At 41.4% G+C, this 17800-nt stretch overlaps 1 protein-coding gene across 1 annotated transcript in view; it reads right to left on the bottom strand.

Moving 5' to 3' along the window:
* Window positions 1-17800, bottom strand: part of rimbp2b (RIMS binding protein 2b) — a 92831-nt gene that overhangs the window by 64879 nt on the left and 10152 nt on the right. Inside the window, exon 4 of the mRNA XM_030060237.1 lies at window positions 9348-9485. Within this exon, the coding sequence (XP_029916097.1) occupies window positions 9348-9485 (138 nt within the window). The remainder of the gene's footprint in view (window positions 1-9347; window positions 9486-17800) is intronic.

Below are 17800 nucleotides of genomic sequence, written 5' to 3'. Positions count from 1 at the left end.
TCTGGTGAATTCCTTGGACAAAAAGTCACATCAGTAGCGTGAGTCAGCCCAATTCAGCCTGTCAAGACCACTCGCTCCTAACACTCATCCTTAACTACCTCCTAAGAACAAAACATCACATAGGACATCATCCCAAACTCAGTTAGTGGCGAGTGGAGAGTCTGAACTTAACAGTCAACAACCAGCGACTTTAAAAACAACGCTCTGATGAACAAGTATTCCTCAGTGAAACTTGGAAATAATTTGAGGAGGCAAGAGAGGGTTAGAGGCAGTATAGCATAACAATCCTCAACTCCACAGAACAATCACCACTCATATCAACTCTTCTGACACCTTAAATAGCCAGATTAACAGTCAGCTCCCCTTTCTATCTGACAAACGCTGGCAGCCATCTTTGCCCTTTCCTTCTACACAGACTCCCGTCTAATTAAGCAGCAAAGCCTTCCTTACGATAGCCCTCAATTATATATTAAAACTTGGAAAAAAAGAAAAAAAATACAGCATGATATAGTTTTTGTTTTCATATCATATTGCATATGCATGGCTGTATGCATGACTGACAGAGCAGAGAGAAAGATGATGGCAAACTGCTGAAACAGAGACAAACTAAAAGCTAGAGGTCTGTTTTTTGGTTTTTGTGCACATATCTATGACTGTATCTCTATCTACTGTCTCTGTATCTATATCCTTTTTCAGAACAAATGCTTAAGAAAAAGAAAAGAAAAAGAAAAAAGATTTAAAAAAAAATAAGGATAAATGAAAGTGGCAATAAAAAATAATAATAAATAAATAAAAACAAGTGGCTCTAAAAACTGGCTGCAGTTTGCCTAATTTGATTTTAATGTCAGAGCATGTACAGTAATTTGATCACAAAAAACATAAAAACAACCATATATTGCTATGTTTATGCTTGGTCCCTTGACTGGTATGCATTAGCCAACTAAACAAAAAAGGAAGCATAATGACATGATTTTCCCATTTTGCACTGGACAAGAGCGCACAATATGAACATAATCAAGCATCACCTGTAACCAAATACCTCATTATCAATATTGTGATGATATTGCAGCAATGATTAATGTTGCATTCATAAGAAACCAAAACATTATGTCGATATGCTGACCAAGAAGGTAGAGACAAATAATAGAATAACTACAACAGTCTAATAGGTACTGAAAATTGAACCCCTTTACTATCATGCACCTTTAAAAACTGGAAAAGATGACACTAATGCAACATGATGATGATATTACAATATCCATGTGCTGTCTCATATCACAATGCCAATATAATTTCAAGGTATCATCCAGCCCTACTTCATGGTAAAACATTATAGCAGACACCTTTACTGCTTTGGAGTTTCATTCATGCAGTGGGAAAGTAGAAGAGGACACGATTAGAGCTAGAAAGAGCAATGAAAGCACAGGTGGGATTCAGTCTCACGTCACTTCATATGACACAAAACAAGCTATCTGATACAGAAGATAATGGTTTAATATGAATACTCCCATCTTAGACTGCTCTTTCACTTGGCGATGCAGCTTGGGGACGTCAGTGCCAGGCATAGTAATTAGCCATCACTTAATGGGAATGACCTTATTAAGCTGCTGCTGGGTCAGGAGCAGATTTAGGTTACAAAAATAAAAAGTCCTACCAGTGATCTCGTCTTATCAGGTGCCATCATATCCTTTTTTTGTACTTCAATTCAAGTGGTGGGATGGGGAGAATGCATAAACACACACACACACACACACACACACACACACACACACCCCGATACAAAGTCAGATCTCTCTTCAGGAGAGCAAGTATCAATATTTATGCACTGGCTGAGTCCATAAATCTCAGAGGCTGGTCCAAAAATCAATGCACGCCTGCTACATATTTTAATCTCCCTATGAAGGTCACATTACTCCAGTGCCTGGGAGGATGAGGCACACACACTCAACTAAATCAACCAGCAGCTTTTGCATTTGCGCCGTCCTGACCCTGTCCTAGTTCAACTAATGTTACTGGACCGCGCACTGTATTTAAGAGTGTAAAAAAACAGGGGCAGCTCATCAGCCATAAATGGATTATGAAAGCCATTACACAGCAGACACCCTCGCTGTGCCTGAAAAGGCTGACTTTTCAGGTTTTAGCCCAGTGTAACACATGTACATTATGGATGAGGCAGCGGAGAAGGAGAGTGTTCAGTGGATCCCTATCAGTTACCAGTAGGCCAATCTAAATCTCATCATGACTAACCTCTATTTCAGAGCCATGGGGGTGACACAGCAGCAAGCTCAGCCTTCCCTGCAGGCTAAACTTAGGCACAACTCTCTAGCCTCCACATTGCTCCACAAAAAAATGCTGTGCTTTCATCTCTAAAACTGAGGGACTGCCAAAGTGATTCCTGCCATCGCATGAATTCGTCACTTGGCTAACAGGGCTTATGAAAGTTAGATGAACATTTTACGATCTTGTTAAAACCAGTTACATTATTAAAAGGGCACATTCATCCTGTGAGGCTAGAAAGAGAGCCTGCAGCAGATTGAAATTTTAATAAGCTCAATGCAGTGGCTGGAGATTGAAAAACTTGGCAGAGATTTAGCCTTGCAATCCTGAATATGGGCACTGTGGTGATTTAGGCCTGTTGGTATCACACATGCACTCCAGTGGGTCAAAAGACAGAAGATGCTATGAACCTGTGAAAAACCCATTAACCAACTTAACTTAACACACTTCCTTTGGCATTTAATTTACAATATAAAGCAATCATTCGCCTGGTGTTTCATGTAGCAGCGGTACTACTACATTTATTTAGATTTTTAAAGATATATTAGTGAATATTAAAATACAATATGCAGAATTTTCTGTAGTGTGCATTTTCTCTGGCAGGGGTCACTTTTGTATGTGTGATACCACACTGCTGAATGAATAAAGGGCAAGCACTGCGTTGCTGAAGCCCTATGGCCATCATGACAGGCCAGACCGCAGATGAAGTGGGCTAGTGTCAGCAGGCCTGGAAATACCTGACCCTGGAGGAGACTGGGAAGGACTCTCTCTTTCTGCTATCTCTCTCTCTCTTGCTCATATCTCTGATAAGGCTGTGACAAATGTTATCTCAGCATCATAAGCGCACATAAGCGTTAGCTTGCGGGAGAGCGCTTACCAGGCTATACACAGTGCTGTGTGTGTGCTTGTGCGTGTGCCCTTGTAAGCATGCATGCTGGCATGACATCAACCACACCACCCTCCCCATATCATCCAGTATTTTAAGTTACGCTACACATCCTCGCAGAGCTGTTAAAGCACAGAGGGAATGGGCCTTGTTCCAGCCATAGTAACAGCAACACAGTTTACACTATTACTAATTACTATTAGGGATGTCACAAGAATCAATGGTTAGGTATCAAGTCAGTTTCAAAACTGTGAAAATAATGCCAGTATTAGTGTTTTTAGCATGTGTAGTATCAACACAACTCGATCCCTCACTCTGTAACTCAGTGTTATTCTAATGCAGTGTTAGTCTTTGTTTGCATACTTTAAACACTTTACTGTGTAAGTAAACACAGTAAGGAGTGTAAATCAGAATAAAAGTACATAATCATGCATTTGTTGTTACAGCAGGATATTATATTGGTCCTTTAATTTGAAATTAGTTGATATACTTGAAACACAAAGTTTCTATTTACTTGTTAATTTTCATAGAATTTTATTTTATTTATTTATTTTTTTTAGTAAAGGAGTGTGTGCTGAATGGAATTTCTTTATTTGCTATTGTTTGAAAATCTGGCATTGAGATTTGCAGAATTTCCCCAGTACAGTGCTAATTACTATACGCAGTTCCCGGCTGGAAAATGACACAGGATTCAGAAACACGTCCATGTGAATTTTATGGATTTTGTCCTGTGTACAGGCAGATATGAGAGAGAGAGAGAGAGAGAGAGAGAGAGAAGGAAAACTATCCATTCCGCCTGTTTTTTGATTGTCCATCAACAAACTCCAAACATCTAAACCTGTCATATTCTCAAGCATGTTGACTGTCGCGTATCTGGCCATCTCTGCTGTCATTAGACTGAAAAGTAAGTAACCCTCATAGGCATAAGGAAAGATTCATAGCAAAATCCGGGTGCCCCCCAACCTGGATGGACCCATGTTAGTCAGTCCATTGGAAAGGCAAAGCAGACAGGGCTGTTAAGTGAATGGTGTGTAGCAGAAAGCGGTGCGGACCTGGGTCAGCCAGCAGCATCAGAGCGTTAATAAGGGGGGTAATTGAATTAGAGGATCAGTGGAGGCCTGTAGTGTGGGCGCCACGCGGCTCTAATTTCATTACAAGTGATGTAAACATGGGGCATTTGGAGGCTGGCCCCTAGCGCAGTAGCCTCCCACATCAATACATGCGCGCACACACACACACACACACACACACACACACACACACACACACACACACACACAAACTTAACATCCATAGGTTTTTATCTTGGTATAGCAACATCCTGTTCCAGCGTGATGTTTCTGCCTGTGTGGATTTGTGAGATTTCTGAGTTTGCACTAATGCGGTAATAAAGATAGATCAGAGGGGGGAAAAATGCAGTGTCGTGTGGCACAGAAAAAACAGGAACAGCGTCAGGGCAGCGTCAGCTATTTCACCATCTCCAATTCCACAGTTTGTTACATTGAAGTCTTGATGAAGTCTGAGCAGTGATGGTGATATAACCGCGAGAAGAGAGGGCAGATAAGACCAAAAGTTGACAGAAATTATAAGCCTTGAATCCGTTTACTTGTCTGTTTTGGCGGTGCCTGACGGGCCTGCCACTGTCCCTCATGTCTATACTCAGCAATGACTGTTTGTGATTTTCCCAATCTGCTTGATGCATATTTATGATCGGCATGCCTTAGTCTGATAATTCACTTGACCATCAAACTGAGCACAGCCCAAATTAACCTGTAGGCCTGCTCCCAGTCATGAATAGTTAATGAGAACAGCAGTAAACTAAGAGACTCATTATAATATTGTGCAGACCTAGCAGACATTCCAGACTACTGTAGCTCTACCCAAACAAGTGTCCTGAAGTCCTGCCCCATCCCATCTCAGCTGCTAAAATAAGACACTCACAGTGACAGATGGGTAATGGGTCACATCCTCACCTGCTCAATATGCTGGTGAATACAGGGCCAATCAGAGCGCAGGAAGGAAACCAAGAGACATGGAGACAGAGTAATCTGCCGAGCAGACAGAGGTAACAGAAGACATGTAGCTTCTTTCACACGCAAGAGGATATCCACTGAAATTGATTTTGAGGTCATAAGCATTATTGATTTTTAGGGTATTTTCCCACAATTTCTTCAAAAGTGAAAGAAGTATATATTTTTTTATGAGCTACAGGTTGTGATGACTCAAGCTCAAGAAAAAAACTGTAATAACTATAAAATCCATTGCCTCAGATGACTGAAAAAAATACTACAATTTTATCGGCCAACAGTGGAGATGTTTAAAATAAGTACAGGTGCCTATCATAGTCGTAAACTAAACAGAAAAACATAATAACCTGGTGATCTGTGTGTCATAATAATGACAAAAACAACAAACAACAACAATAATAATGATAAACTACACCCTTATCAAGCTTTCCTCATAAAAACACACAGAAACTCTGTGTAGCATGGAAAAATGTAATGGCCACAGACAGCTGTGTACATGAGGATGATACCTTTGCCAGGGCGCGACTGCGGTTTGTTGATTGCATCTCCATCAGAAGATAACAGAGCTAGAGGCTAATGGAGCTTGCTGCAGAAATGCCTCATGCTCTGTCAGTTTTTCATTACCACTTCACTCAGTCTTACATGGGAGCATGCTGTATTAGTAATTACTGATGCCACGCCAATCTTTCAGAATCCATAATCGGCTGTTTTTCTACTTCAGGGGACTAACAACACCCCCACCCAACCCTCCACCCACCCCCCTCTCAAATACCCCTGTTCCTCCCAGCCCATTTCTCTGTCGACTGAGCGATGCAAAACACCAGCTTAATGACACGACGGGACGCACATAGACTTCGAAAGCACTCGTTTCCTGGCAACCACCGCAGGTACAAGGGCATAGCTTTTGTGTGACCAGACCTCGTTAAAAGATGTTACAATTATCAGGATATAAACTGCATTAAGACTGGATGAAGGCAACACCTGCCAACTGAAACAAAAAAAAAGAACCTCCTTCTTAACATCAACCAACCTGTCTTTTCCCTGCAAAAAGCTCATGAAGGGGATCACACTGCCAAGTGCTCTTTCATCAGATTTATTACAAATTCTTCAAGGAGTTTGACAGATGGGAATCCCAGCGATTCATCTCACATTCAAGTCCTCAAACGATATTATTATTCACATCTGGATGCTTTGAAAATGCTGCTTCACTGACATGATGTTTTTCAGACTGAAAAGACAGGCAAGCTATATTATCAAGTAACCCTGTCACAAGCCAGCTGAGAATATAAAAATAAAGTTCACACCACCCTGATCAGGCTAACAATCACATTCAATGGTGCTAACCTCACACCCTTGTAGATTACAGCTCAAGGACTTTTACACAAGAAGGTGACACTTTCAGTGTGTGAGACATGAACTTGTAAGGGTCGTCCATGTGCTTCTGTACATTCATGCAATGTGACCAAATCAAAATTTGACAAGATGTAATACCATAACGTAAACATTAGTGTCAATAATTCCTGTTCCAACATGACAAGAAACCCATTATTAACAACAGTAACATCAGCTCTTAGCATCAACCATATATTAACAACCAGGCAGCAGCAGCTGGTGCGAACAAAGCTTCAGCATATGATTCAGCCAAAAGGTGTCCTCCATCATGTCGCCCTCCTGTGAAAACAACAGTCTGGAACACACTGAGGAGACACTGGAGAGAAAGCCGACAGACAGGGCAAGAGGAGCCCCCTAAACAGACACACACACACACACACGACTCATCCGCTTCGCACAAGCACTGCACCGAGGGCTAATCGATGCAGCTCACTCATATTGAACCAGAGACGTCAGGGGAAGCCGGGGGAATTACAAGCAGCCTCTGCTGTGAAGTTGCAGCCTGAAGTAAGGAAGATGAAGACAGCTTGACTGTCCAAACTCGCTGTTTACTGTCCATGGAAAGTCAACAACACTGCCACTGTGTCCTCTCATCACAGGGAAAATCACTCTTTGTTATACAAGTATGACAAATCCAGATCTTTAAGCTGTATCTCACATTTATGGAAAAGTATGTTAAAGTGATGAGAATATAGATGACAAAATCATCTGTTTTCCGCCAGTGCATCATTCATGGCCCTGCAGCATTATCAAAAGTAAGAAGACTGACCTCTTAGTGTTGAAAATTGTTAGTGTTTTTTAATCATATGGCCTGCAGATCCATAGATTTTTATTATTTACATAATTTCGTTGATGAAGCCAGGTTTAATTTTGTTACTATTTCAGGTGAGCAATCACATACTCAGCTGCTAGATTTTTAACTGTCTATTGCCTATTGCAACAGGAAAAGTAGTTCCTGGAAGTTCAAAACAATGTCATTTTTCTAACATATTTTTAGGGATGCAATGAAGAATTTGAAGCTGCATTCACTGAATTGGCATTTGATTGTGAAATTCATCATTTCCGCATATACATAATTAAACTTGTGTACCAGTAGCAAATATACAAAATCATATCAAATATTTTTATTAATCAATAATTATGAAGTGAATTTATTTCTGAATCTGTTAAATGCCTAGCTCTGTAGTTTAAGGTCTACAATAATGTTTTTATGCCTTAAAGGAAGAATGAGTAGGATTTGTCAGTTGTGGTTTGTAAACACAACATTCAAAGGTGACCCCTCTTTCCTGGCTAAGCTCTCTGCCGGCAGACAGTTTTTGTCTCCTAGGATGGTGATGGAAGGAAATGACCAACCAAAATTTAAAACACTCCATCGCCATCCTGCGGCGCCTAATTGTCCATTAGAAAACAGGCCAACATCACATCAGTCCTCATCCTCATCCTCATCCTCTCCCTCAGTGCTCGCTAGCAGGTGAAAGCCAACCCCAGATTCACTCCGGTTGTGGAACAAGCTTTTTCTGCTTAGTGTTTCGCTTTGCTATATCTCCTTCCATGGTCCATGTCTGTAATTTTCATAGCTTCTTATTGCATGTTGTGCATTAAATATCATTATTAGCTGGGAGCTACACACCCGCTGCCCAAAAGCTGACACTCAGAAGAGTGCTGAGCTCAGCAAAACAAGAAAATACAGGCAGAGCGCAGGGTCTCTGCAGATACACACGACAACAAACACTTCCAGTGGCTCATGAGTGATGATGGAGAGGGATTATTTTTGAGTCTATACATTGCTTTTTAGGAAAATCCTACTCATTCTGCCGTTAAGTGCATTATATACTTGAGTAAAAATGACACATTTGACATGTACTTGGGGTTGAAAAGTATCTCTGATCAGGCATCACTTACCTGCCCAAGAATATTAACTTTGTCTTACATGTCTACATGAGGTCGTAAAAAATCAATGGTGGTGGAATTCATAGACCCGCACATCAGTACAGAAGTACAACAATTTCAACGCAAGCGCCACCAAGTTGTTTAAAAAAGAAAAAAGATTTGCTTTTTCTCATTAATAATCAGCTATTAATATTGCTCAGTATAATATTTTTATCTTGAAACAGCAGGCCAAAATTAAGTCATCTATTTAGTTTGGTTCAACATAGGGTGGATTAATGGCATTCGATACAGTGTGAATTTGACCAATTTCCTCCATAAAACTGTCAGATTTGACAGAATATCTGTTAAGATTACCAAGTATGATTAGGTTCTCATTATCTCACTTTTGTGACAATGCTGGTGTCCTACCACTTAACACAGTGTATGGTAAAGAGTCAGCATGGAGCTTTTAGCCTCCCACGCTCCATCTCCCAGCTTCTTAGTCTTCTGTAAGTTTCTCTAGCCACAGATGGGGATGAGGGCATGCACAGGCGTACAGTAAGTTGAGAAGCATTCTGTCTTCCAACGTTTTCTGAACATGATCAGTGATCATTAAATACGAAGAAAATCGTCAGTATGACCCCAATTAATTCCCCACACGACTCCTAATGAACAGAGGAGAAGCAAGTTCAACTCATTTAAAAATTAAACCAACAACTGGAGGCCAAATAATTCATGGTTCACAAGTTCACTATCCAAAGTAGGGGAAAATGACATAAAAGCCAGACAAGTGCTGAAAGCAAATGCCTCCACAGCAGTCTTCAGCTGCACTGTAATGGTCCGTGCTTGCTATAGCGTCAACAAGCCTTTATCTCCCTTTCACACAGAAAACTCACCAGTAACTTCTGCTGTAGCCTTTGGTGGCTGAGGGTCCCTGGGTTGAGTCTCAGAGCTCTGTTGTTGTCCTCTAGAAGACGAAAGCTGTCCAAATGCTGTACGCCTGGGAACTGGAGGGGAAAAACTTCATTTCTCAGCTGTGGGAGAAAAAGACAGTAAAGAAAAAAAAAGTTGCTGTCATAGTCATCTGAATTTTTAGCCTCATGAATGCAGTGTTGTCTGTAAATATGGTGATTTATTGGTTGGCTATGCTGTTACATGTCACTGGTGCTGCTAAATTTAGCTGGTGATAAATCTGGTATCCTAGTACTCTATTCGTATAGGTGTGTGGTAGCTTAGAGACAACAGGTGGTCATGGTAGAAAAACAGCTATAGCCATGCAGTGCATAACGTCATGGCTTAGATTTCATAATACAAAAGATTAAGTAGCTATACTGGACCACCTGCCCACCTGCTGCGTTGAGCAAACTGTGGTCCAAAGAGACAACATGGAAAATAAACACGCACTGAAATGCGCTATTATGTAATTCAGTAAACCCAATCATGCAAAACAAAAAGTAAAATGAATGTTTCCATTATGGATGAGTCATAAGGTGGAACTGAAAGAGATGTGCACGCACAGTTTTGTGCTTGTACGGCTGTGCAACTAAATGGTCACAATACATCAACTGTGAAATCCAGATTGCTCTAATGAGTTGAAATTTTCCAAACCAAAATTTAAACTGTATTATGCAAGTCAACTAAAATGCGTATGCTTCGCCTAGCTTTGTTTACACACACTCCTAATTTTGTAAGCATCTGAAGAACATGTTGACATATCAGGGAAAAGCAACACTTTAGCATTCATTCAACCAAATACTTACAAACCCACACAAGTATACGATGCCAACGTGGTAAAATAACATCCTCTCTCCATGTTCAACCACTTAGCAGGCAATGCTGATAGCACTGCCTAAACTGCTTGTTATTGCCAAGCCAGTGGAGCTAGCTGGAAATAATAATGCCCCCTTTTAAATAATTCATGGCTCCAGTCAGGTGGAACCAGATGCTACTTTTGTGTCACAGAGGAAGAGCTGTAACTCGACTCAAGCACGGTAGGCCATCTCTGCATGGAAGTGGTGGACTTCATGGGAATTAGCTTGAATGTCGCCGGGCCAGATGCAAAACATTGCATGTCATGACACTAGCTTGGCTGTTTCCATGTGACATTTCCCTGCAAGTGCTCAGAGGACGATGGTTCAGTAGGTTGGTCCATATGGGGCTGAGCCTAAGGTGCTGCTTGCAGTTCACCCACCCTGTGTTGGTGTCGCTCTGTACCCCACCCTGACATTTGTGGCCATGGCCGGAAGATGACCTTTTTTGTCCATGCCATGCTCTAGTGCTGAATAATAATGCTATGGTGCTGTGTGCCCGCCACTCATGGGAACAGGCAGTGCTATTTTTAGCTGCTTGTCCCCAGCTGCACATCTAAAACCCGAGGCCAATGGGCAATTAGTGTTTGTTTCTCCTGGCAGGAGGCAGCGCCGTAACCTCCCTAACGCAAACGGACATCTGAACCCAGGCTGTCTTTGTCCCGCCCTGTGCCCCTGCTGCAAGGCACTATTCCTACCACCATGTAGCTCTTTCGTCCACCTCAACCTTCATAGGTGTTCTGAAGCGCTTCTTTCTAGCATCATCTACTCTTTACTCTGGGACAGAGATGTCGGAGAGATGGCCCGCAAGCATGTCCCATTCAGCTCCCAACATGTTTTGGAGGGAAAGGAGAAAATAACCAAACAAGCATATTTTTAAATCAAAATATATTTTTTTTATCGAGATACTTGCATCCAATTATTATTAACTCTGTGCAATAAGCAAATAAGGTTTGTACAATAAAATGATTAATGATAAATTATGATAAATTAATTAGACCTCGCACTACAAATTATTCATTGGCCGGAAGCAGCAACTACCTGTGTTATGGTAGTTTAGCAAACAAAAAAAGCTTAAGGTTGACATGGAATGCAGAATTTTTCAGGAAAGAGAGAAAAAGCAGCTGGGAGGTAAATTGCAAACCTGTATGCTATATAATTGTTGCATTTCTCTCTTCTGCTTTAAGTAATTCAACATTATGTGTTATTTCTCATTGACTGGTAGGCTACAAACTTACTGTCAATCAATTTGCTGATTTAAAATAATAAATTAGAAGGTAGCCTAAAATATCTATGTGTCAACTTGGGTCATATTGATGCTGGCAAAAAATAAAACGGCCCCCGTGAGGTCTCATGAATGAATGCAGCCCACTAACAAGTCTGACACCCCTGCTCTAGGAACTATGTGACTCATTCCCCTCGCCGTACAGTACACTTCATGGCCTATTGTGACTCCTTGATAATTCTAGGTTTGATTTTTCATGATCAAAGGGCCTACTTGTTTGTCAGTGGAGCCTTTCAGGATAATCATATGTTCATGTTTGTGGACACTTTAAGAAAAAATAAACCTATGAATTATGAGTCGAGAAAACAGCTAAATCTTCAAGGTTAGCTAGTCAGTGTTATCTAGGAGATTAAGACCTCTGCTTGACCTGTGCTCAGGCACAATGAACAGGGTGTACTCTGTTGTTTACAACTGTGAAAGAGGGTTTCCGCTACATGTAACTGATCGTGGCACACCGCCACGGCAAAATAAAAGCCGCCACGGCCTCGGAATGATGATTTTTTTTTTTTTTTTTTTCAGATGTTAAAGCAATTTAAAGTATATTGTATGAATGGATATATATACACACACATATATATAGCCTATATTTGCGCACATATACTTACTATAATCAGAGTTTGAAATGATAATTTAAATATCAAATATCGCCTGTTTGATACTACTGCTGCGCGCTCGCAGAGGGAGAGAAAAGGGCAAGAGAAAGGTACCTAGGCAAGATTAAATTTAATCCATTTTTTATTCAAGCCTGTGAAAACGACCCTAATGTTATTGTTAATGTTAACATTGTAGGGCCCTATAATTTCCGTGACCACGGAATCGCAGACAGAATTGTGGAATTATCCAAATAAAACAGAATCTATTTTTAACGCAGAATATCGAGGAATTTGACTGAAATTTGAATGAAATGCTGTTTTTGTGTGGAATATGAATGTATGTCTGGGGAAAACTACATGGAGGGAAGCAAATCTGGGTGGCACAACCCCTCCAGTTCCCCCACAGTTTCAAAAAATCCTGGAGGAAACCCTGCATGACCACACACTGGGGATTCACATAGAAAAGGCTTTTAATCTACATTAAGTCACTTTAGGTGTTATATGTTAAGTACGTCAATGATTAAAATGTATATATTGGTGTAAGAGACATTAGTTGCATGGCCCTATAATAGGTGGCAGCTGATAGTTTCACTTGCCCAGTATCTTAGTGGCAAGCCTGTTACTGCATGTACACTGGATCAGAGAGGGAATTAAATGTCACAACAACAGGGGTACATTATCCTGTTATCATAACTGTTAGGACTGGGGGTGGGTTTTAGTTTTCATCCATATTTGGATCAATGATCATACAGGCATGTTTAACCAAGAGGACGTTTATGATTTCCAGCATACAAGGATTGCATGCTAGGTTGTAGCCCAAGTTTGTCAACAAGTCTAAGACAAAAGATTATGGTATATTTGGCTGAGCAGGTATAATGAGTCAGTTTAGGAGTCTGCATGTCACAACTGCTTGTTTAATTCATTTTAGTCGGGGCAAGGCTAATTCAATCAAGCTTATTACAGCTTCTTCATGCAATTACTCTGTGCCTCTGTTCACTGATGGCCCTGCATGGAGACTGAGGATTGGACAGGAGGCTTACCAACCCCACAGAGACCTATAACATATTACAGTGTAGCATGCCTTACCATATGGTTAACAAAGATGAATCGCTGCAAAATAGGAATCACTGTGCTGCAGCCCCCACTGCAGAGCACAGCGTTTTCTAGTAATCTGGTGTGAAATTCCACTTGATCAGGACATTAGAATCAATTACATCCCCACACAAACACAAAGCATTAACACCAGAGCACATTAGCATTCCATTAATCATCCTCATCATTAAAAGTGGTGCGAAACAGCAAGTGTGCCTTGAACTGACTGGCAGAGTCTGTCTGCAACACTGCCTGCCAATAATATGCTTTTATCAAAGACAAGTCTGTGCAAGTAACCTTCGGCATGGCGGACAATACACAGAGAAGAACAAGGCATCAGTTGCCTGTACGAAGGAGAAACCTGAACACTGGACATGGTGCTCAGCATACACTTCAGAAATCAAAAATCATGTTTTTGTTAAGTACCGTGGGCGACAGTAAGCTAAATAAATGAAAGCCACCACAGTCCGGGGGTTTTCGCAATACCATATCTGTCTCATGGTGAAAGGCTCAAAGGGAATCTTTAATTTTAATGCAAATTATGCCGGGCATTTGAATTAACATGTACAAGGTAGACCTGATAAAATGAAGAACATGCAGCATGGCATTTTTGCATAGACAGTAACACAGGTGGCCACACTACATTTTAAATTTTCTTTTAAAAGAGCATACTAAAGCATTTGGAAAAATCAGAAAGAGTAAGCAAAACCTGAGAGGAGAAAGACAGAGATAGAGACAGAGATTGAACCGGTGGAGATAAGCTTTTTTTTTTTTTTTTTATTACTAAGCAAATCCTGGCAAATAATCGCCACTGCCTCTGGATTTTGGCAAGACCAACATAATCATCCCCACCCCCAGGCGTGATCTGCCACCTTTCAGGACAGATCCAAATAGCCCTCTACCTCTCTGAGCTGATGACAACAACCGACTTAGTGATAGCTACAAGGGGACATAAGAAATGTCTAAATGTATGTCTCACCTTAAATGCTCTCTCCTTGCTAATACTCAAATCACTTTGGCACTACAAGTTGTGTAACTGAGACACTGGATAATGCTTACTAAAAACCCCATGGTCCTCAAGAGCGGTGCCTCACCTCGGATTCCTACCTCCTCCCCTGCATAGTATCAATGACCTGACGATAGCACAGAAAAACTGACAAAAGCTTATGCATTAGCATAGGGTATGTCTATGTAGGCAATGGTCCAACACTGAAAATAATTCTCAATATCAACCAACACTGTGGTCAGGTTTTTGGATTTTTTTTTCATCTATGAAGATGATAAATGTTGGACATCTATGGACCTGAAAGATTTTCTGGCTGTAAAAATGCACAACCTTCACATTTCCCTGCAAATTTGTAAACTAACCACTACATGAAACATGACAGAATTAAATCAACCCACATTTAATTCCCTGAACCAAACTTTTGGGGCTCATCTAATCTCATGCACTTTAAGCCAGATCAGTGTGGTCCATCTGACTGAGTGGACAGCCCTGATCAACTCCAGGAACAATCAATTATGAATGCAGTCAGATCCCTGAGGTGATTACTGGCTACTCTCCCCTGACCTCGAGCACAGTCAGCAGGCAGCCCTTCCCTGACGTCTGAGCCCGACTACAGCAGTCAGCAGTCAAACTGCCGACATGACGACAGCTGGCACAACATATCCACTTACATTACATTTGTGCTCAGGGAGCTATGGCGGAACACAAACATGCGTGCTGTATGTAAATATACACACACAAACACACACATGCGTATAGACACAAACAGGCACACACACACAGTGGAAAAAACCATATGCACACAGATACACACATATGGGCAAGCACTTACACACACATAAACACACACTGAACATATGTGTGATGAGCGGATCTAGTGTAGAGAGGCATTTAAAACCAAGGTTTATAAATCTACCGCACAGAAAATCTACATAAATCTGCTGTCACATGACAATACCCTCAGGAAACATGAGATAAAGAAAATAATAAATAAATAAAAGATTGCTTTGTCATGCATAGGACAGTCCAACAATGACAGTGACTTGGTTGGTAAACAATGATAATGCATTTCCACTCTGCCGTCCGAGCCTCCAGGAGTCATCTTTACTGAGATTTCCCAGTGAAGATGGTGTTATGTAACAGTGGCCGTGGACACTGCTGTTCATATCACTAATGCCTTGCACCGTGGAAAGGCGGTCACGTGCCTTATTCAGGCCACATCCAGGCGCCAGCAGCAGCAGCAGCAGTGATCCAGCTGTTACTACAGCCTAGCTTCAGTCACCCGGGACCATGCTGAGCCATGCTCCTGTCACACAACCCCATCCTCCACTGAGCAGCCCTGACCACCTCATCCTCAGTCCAGCTGACTCCACGGTGCACTCACTCACACCAGCACAAGATCATCTAGTGCTTCACAGTAGCACCACAATACAGTTTGTTATTAGCATGAAAACAGGACGTACAATCAACATATGAAAGGCAGTGATATGGTTTTTTGGGCTCTTCAGTTGGGCAATAGCACCCAAGTGGCTTCAGGAACATGCTGTTGTTAGGAAACATTTGTGCATATTTTTGTCCCTGATTCGCACCTTGTTATTGCTCTTGTTGTTGGCTGTTCTTGATCATCTACATTCTCTAAAAGTTGCTGATTGTATAACCATCCTAAACTGCACAATGCCGGACAACATCATTTTGGAGGATACAGTATTGATAGAGCCCCAATGGTATTTTTGTGACAAAAAAGCTAAACAGACCAGGTTCAAAGGGTATTTACAAATTATTCTCAGCCTGCTTCACTCTAACCTGCTTCAGATGCCAAACAGGCAAGCAACAGAGTGATTGTCTCTAATGAATGGCAAAAAACAGTGTGAGAAAGCTTTTGCTTTTTAATGTCAATTTATTATACTTTTCTGCAAATAACAAGCTACTGTATCCAAAATTGTCTGAATTGTCCCAATGCAGTAAACCCCATCTGGTCCTCCTACCAGGAGAAAAAACAAATGCTCAGACATTTATGCAAATATTATTTGACCCAAGTCAGAACTAAAAAATCTGAACAGTGCTCTCCCTCCATTCTCCCTCCCCTCCTTGTCTGCCTCTCTCCAACATGTTTGTCATTTCAAGTTAGGAATCTAGATACCTGTGCCTGTATAGACAAGATAAAAGCCCCTTGCTGGCAGCTCTGGGATAGCTGATGTAATGATGAATGGCCGTGCTTGCTTGTCAAGGTGGGGAGGTCAAGCTACAGTATGAATGGGACTTTGGGGCTGGAGTACTCTCCCACGTCTTAGGTGTTGGTTGAGACTGACAGCCCTAATTATGGAACCTCTTCAATTGAGTGACCTTGGGAGGCAGCATAAACACGCACACTCACATATTTCTACACGCACACACACCCAAACTTGCACAAACACACACATACACATGCATACAGAGACTACACCTTCTCTCATGCACACAGTGGAAACCACAGATCACAGTAACCTTCACTATCTATTCCCACTAGCACCTTTTTCTCTCATGACTGCCATCTATAGGATTTTGTCTCATAGCAAACTGATTTGAGCTCTGAAGCTGAGGACACAGAGAACATACAAAGACAGCTCTATCTTTATCTTTTTCATTGATGTCCCTTACAAACTATAAACCCATAGCTTGCACACACATGCAAACAAATCTTTTTGACACTTGACATAACACAGTAACCGTGTCAGCTAGTTTCAGACCTACCTGGCATTGTTGATAGACTCCTGGTATCTTATTGGCCCAACACTGATGGATAATGCATCCAAATGCTCAACAAAACCCATATAAACAAATTAATCAATATCAGACACCCACTGTCTCACAATTAGCATTTCACACTCACATCTCCCACTCATTAATACAACCTCATTGTCCCTAATGATTTCTATCAACTCGACACACTAACAAAAAGCCATTAACTTTCCCTGCATGTAGCCTCAACAGAGACAGCCTTTACACAGGCATGGTACTGATAACCAGAACTAACAGTAACCCCACAAACCATGTCATATCTACGACAGACAATAAACACACTGCTTATACAATGCCAACTGAAGTAGTCTTACAGACACTGCAAAGCATCCTCAATTAGGACAAGAAGGTAAAATCTAACACAGAAATATGACAGTGAATCCATGCATGCAAATGATGTGCAATGTCCTCTGGCTCTTACAGTGCTGTCAACCCTGGAAATTCTGCACTCCTGTGTAGAACAGCCCTAAATAATCAGATCCAATGCTCTGTGAAGAAATGCATATGGTTAGGGGTCTACATCTGTGTATCTAGGATGCATATGATAAGCAGATAGATATTTTAAATGTCTTGTGTAAATTGCCAGTGCAACAATCCTTTATCATGTCCCGGGCGCCGCAAAGACCCTGAGACACCGAGGCATGTTATGATCATCCTTATTCCCCCAGCAGCAGCAGCACAGGGATGCTGCAGCAGAAGCAGTACAACAAACCCTGGCTGAGAAAAACACAAGGCTTGACAGCAGACAGGAGATGGTACAGTACCTCAGCAGCAGCTAGAGGACCAA

Source organism: Myripristis murdjan, chromosome 9 (genome assembly GCF_902150065.1).
Source record: "Myripristis murdjan chromosome 9, fMyrMur1.1, whole genome shotgun sequence".
Classification (NCBI taxonomy): Eukaryota; Metazoa; Chordata; class Actinopteri; order Holocentriformes; family Holocentridae; genus Myripristis; species Myripristis murdjan.
This window is presented reverse-complemented; position numbering and strand designations above follow the sequence as displayed.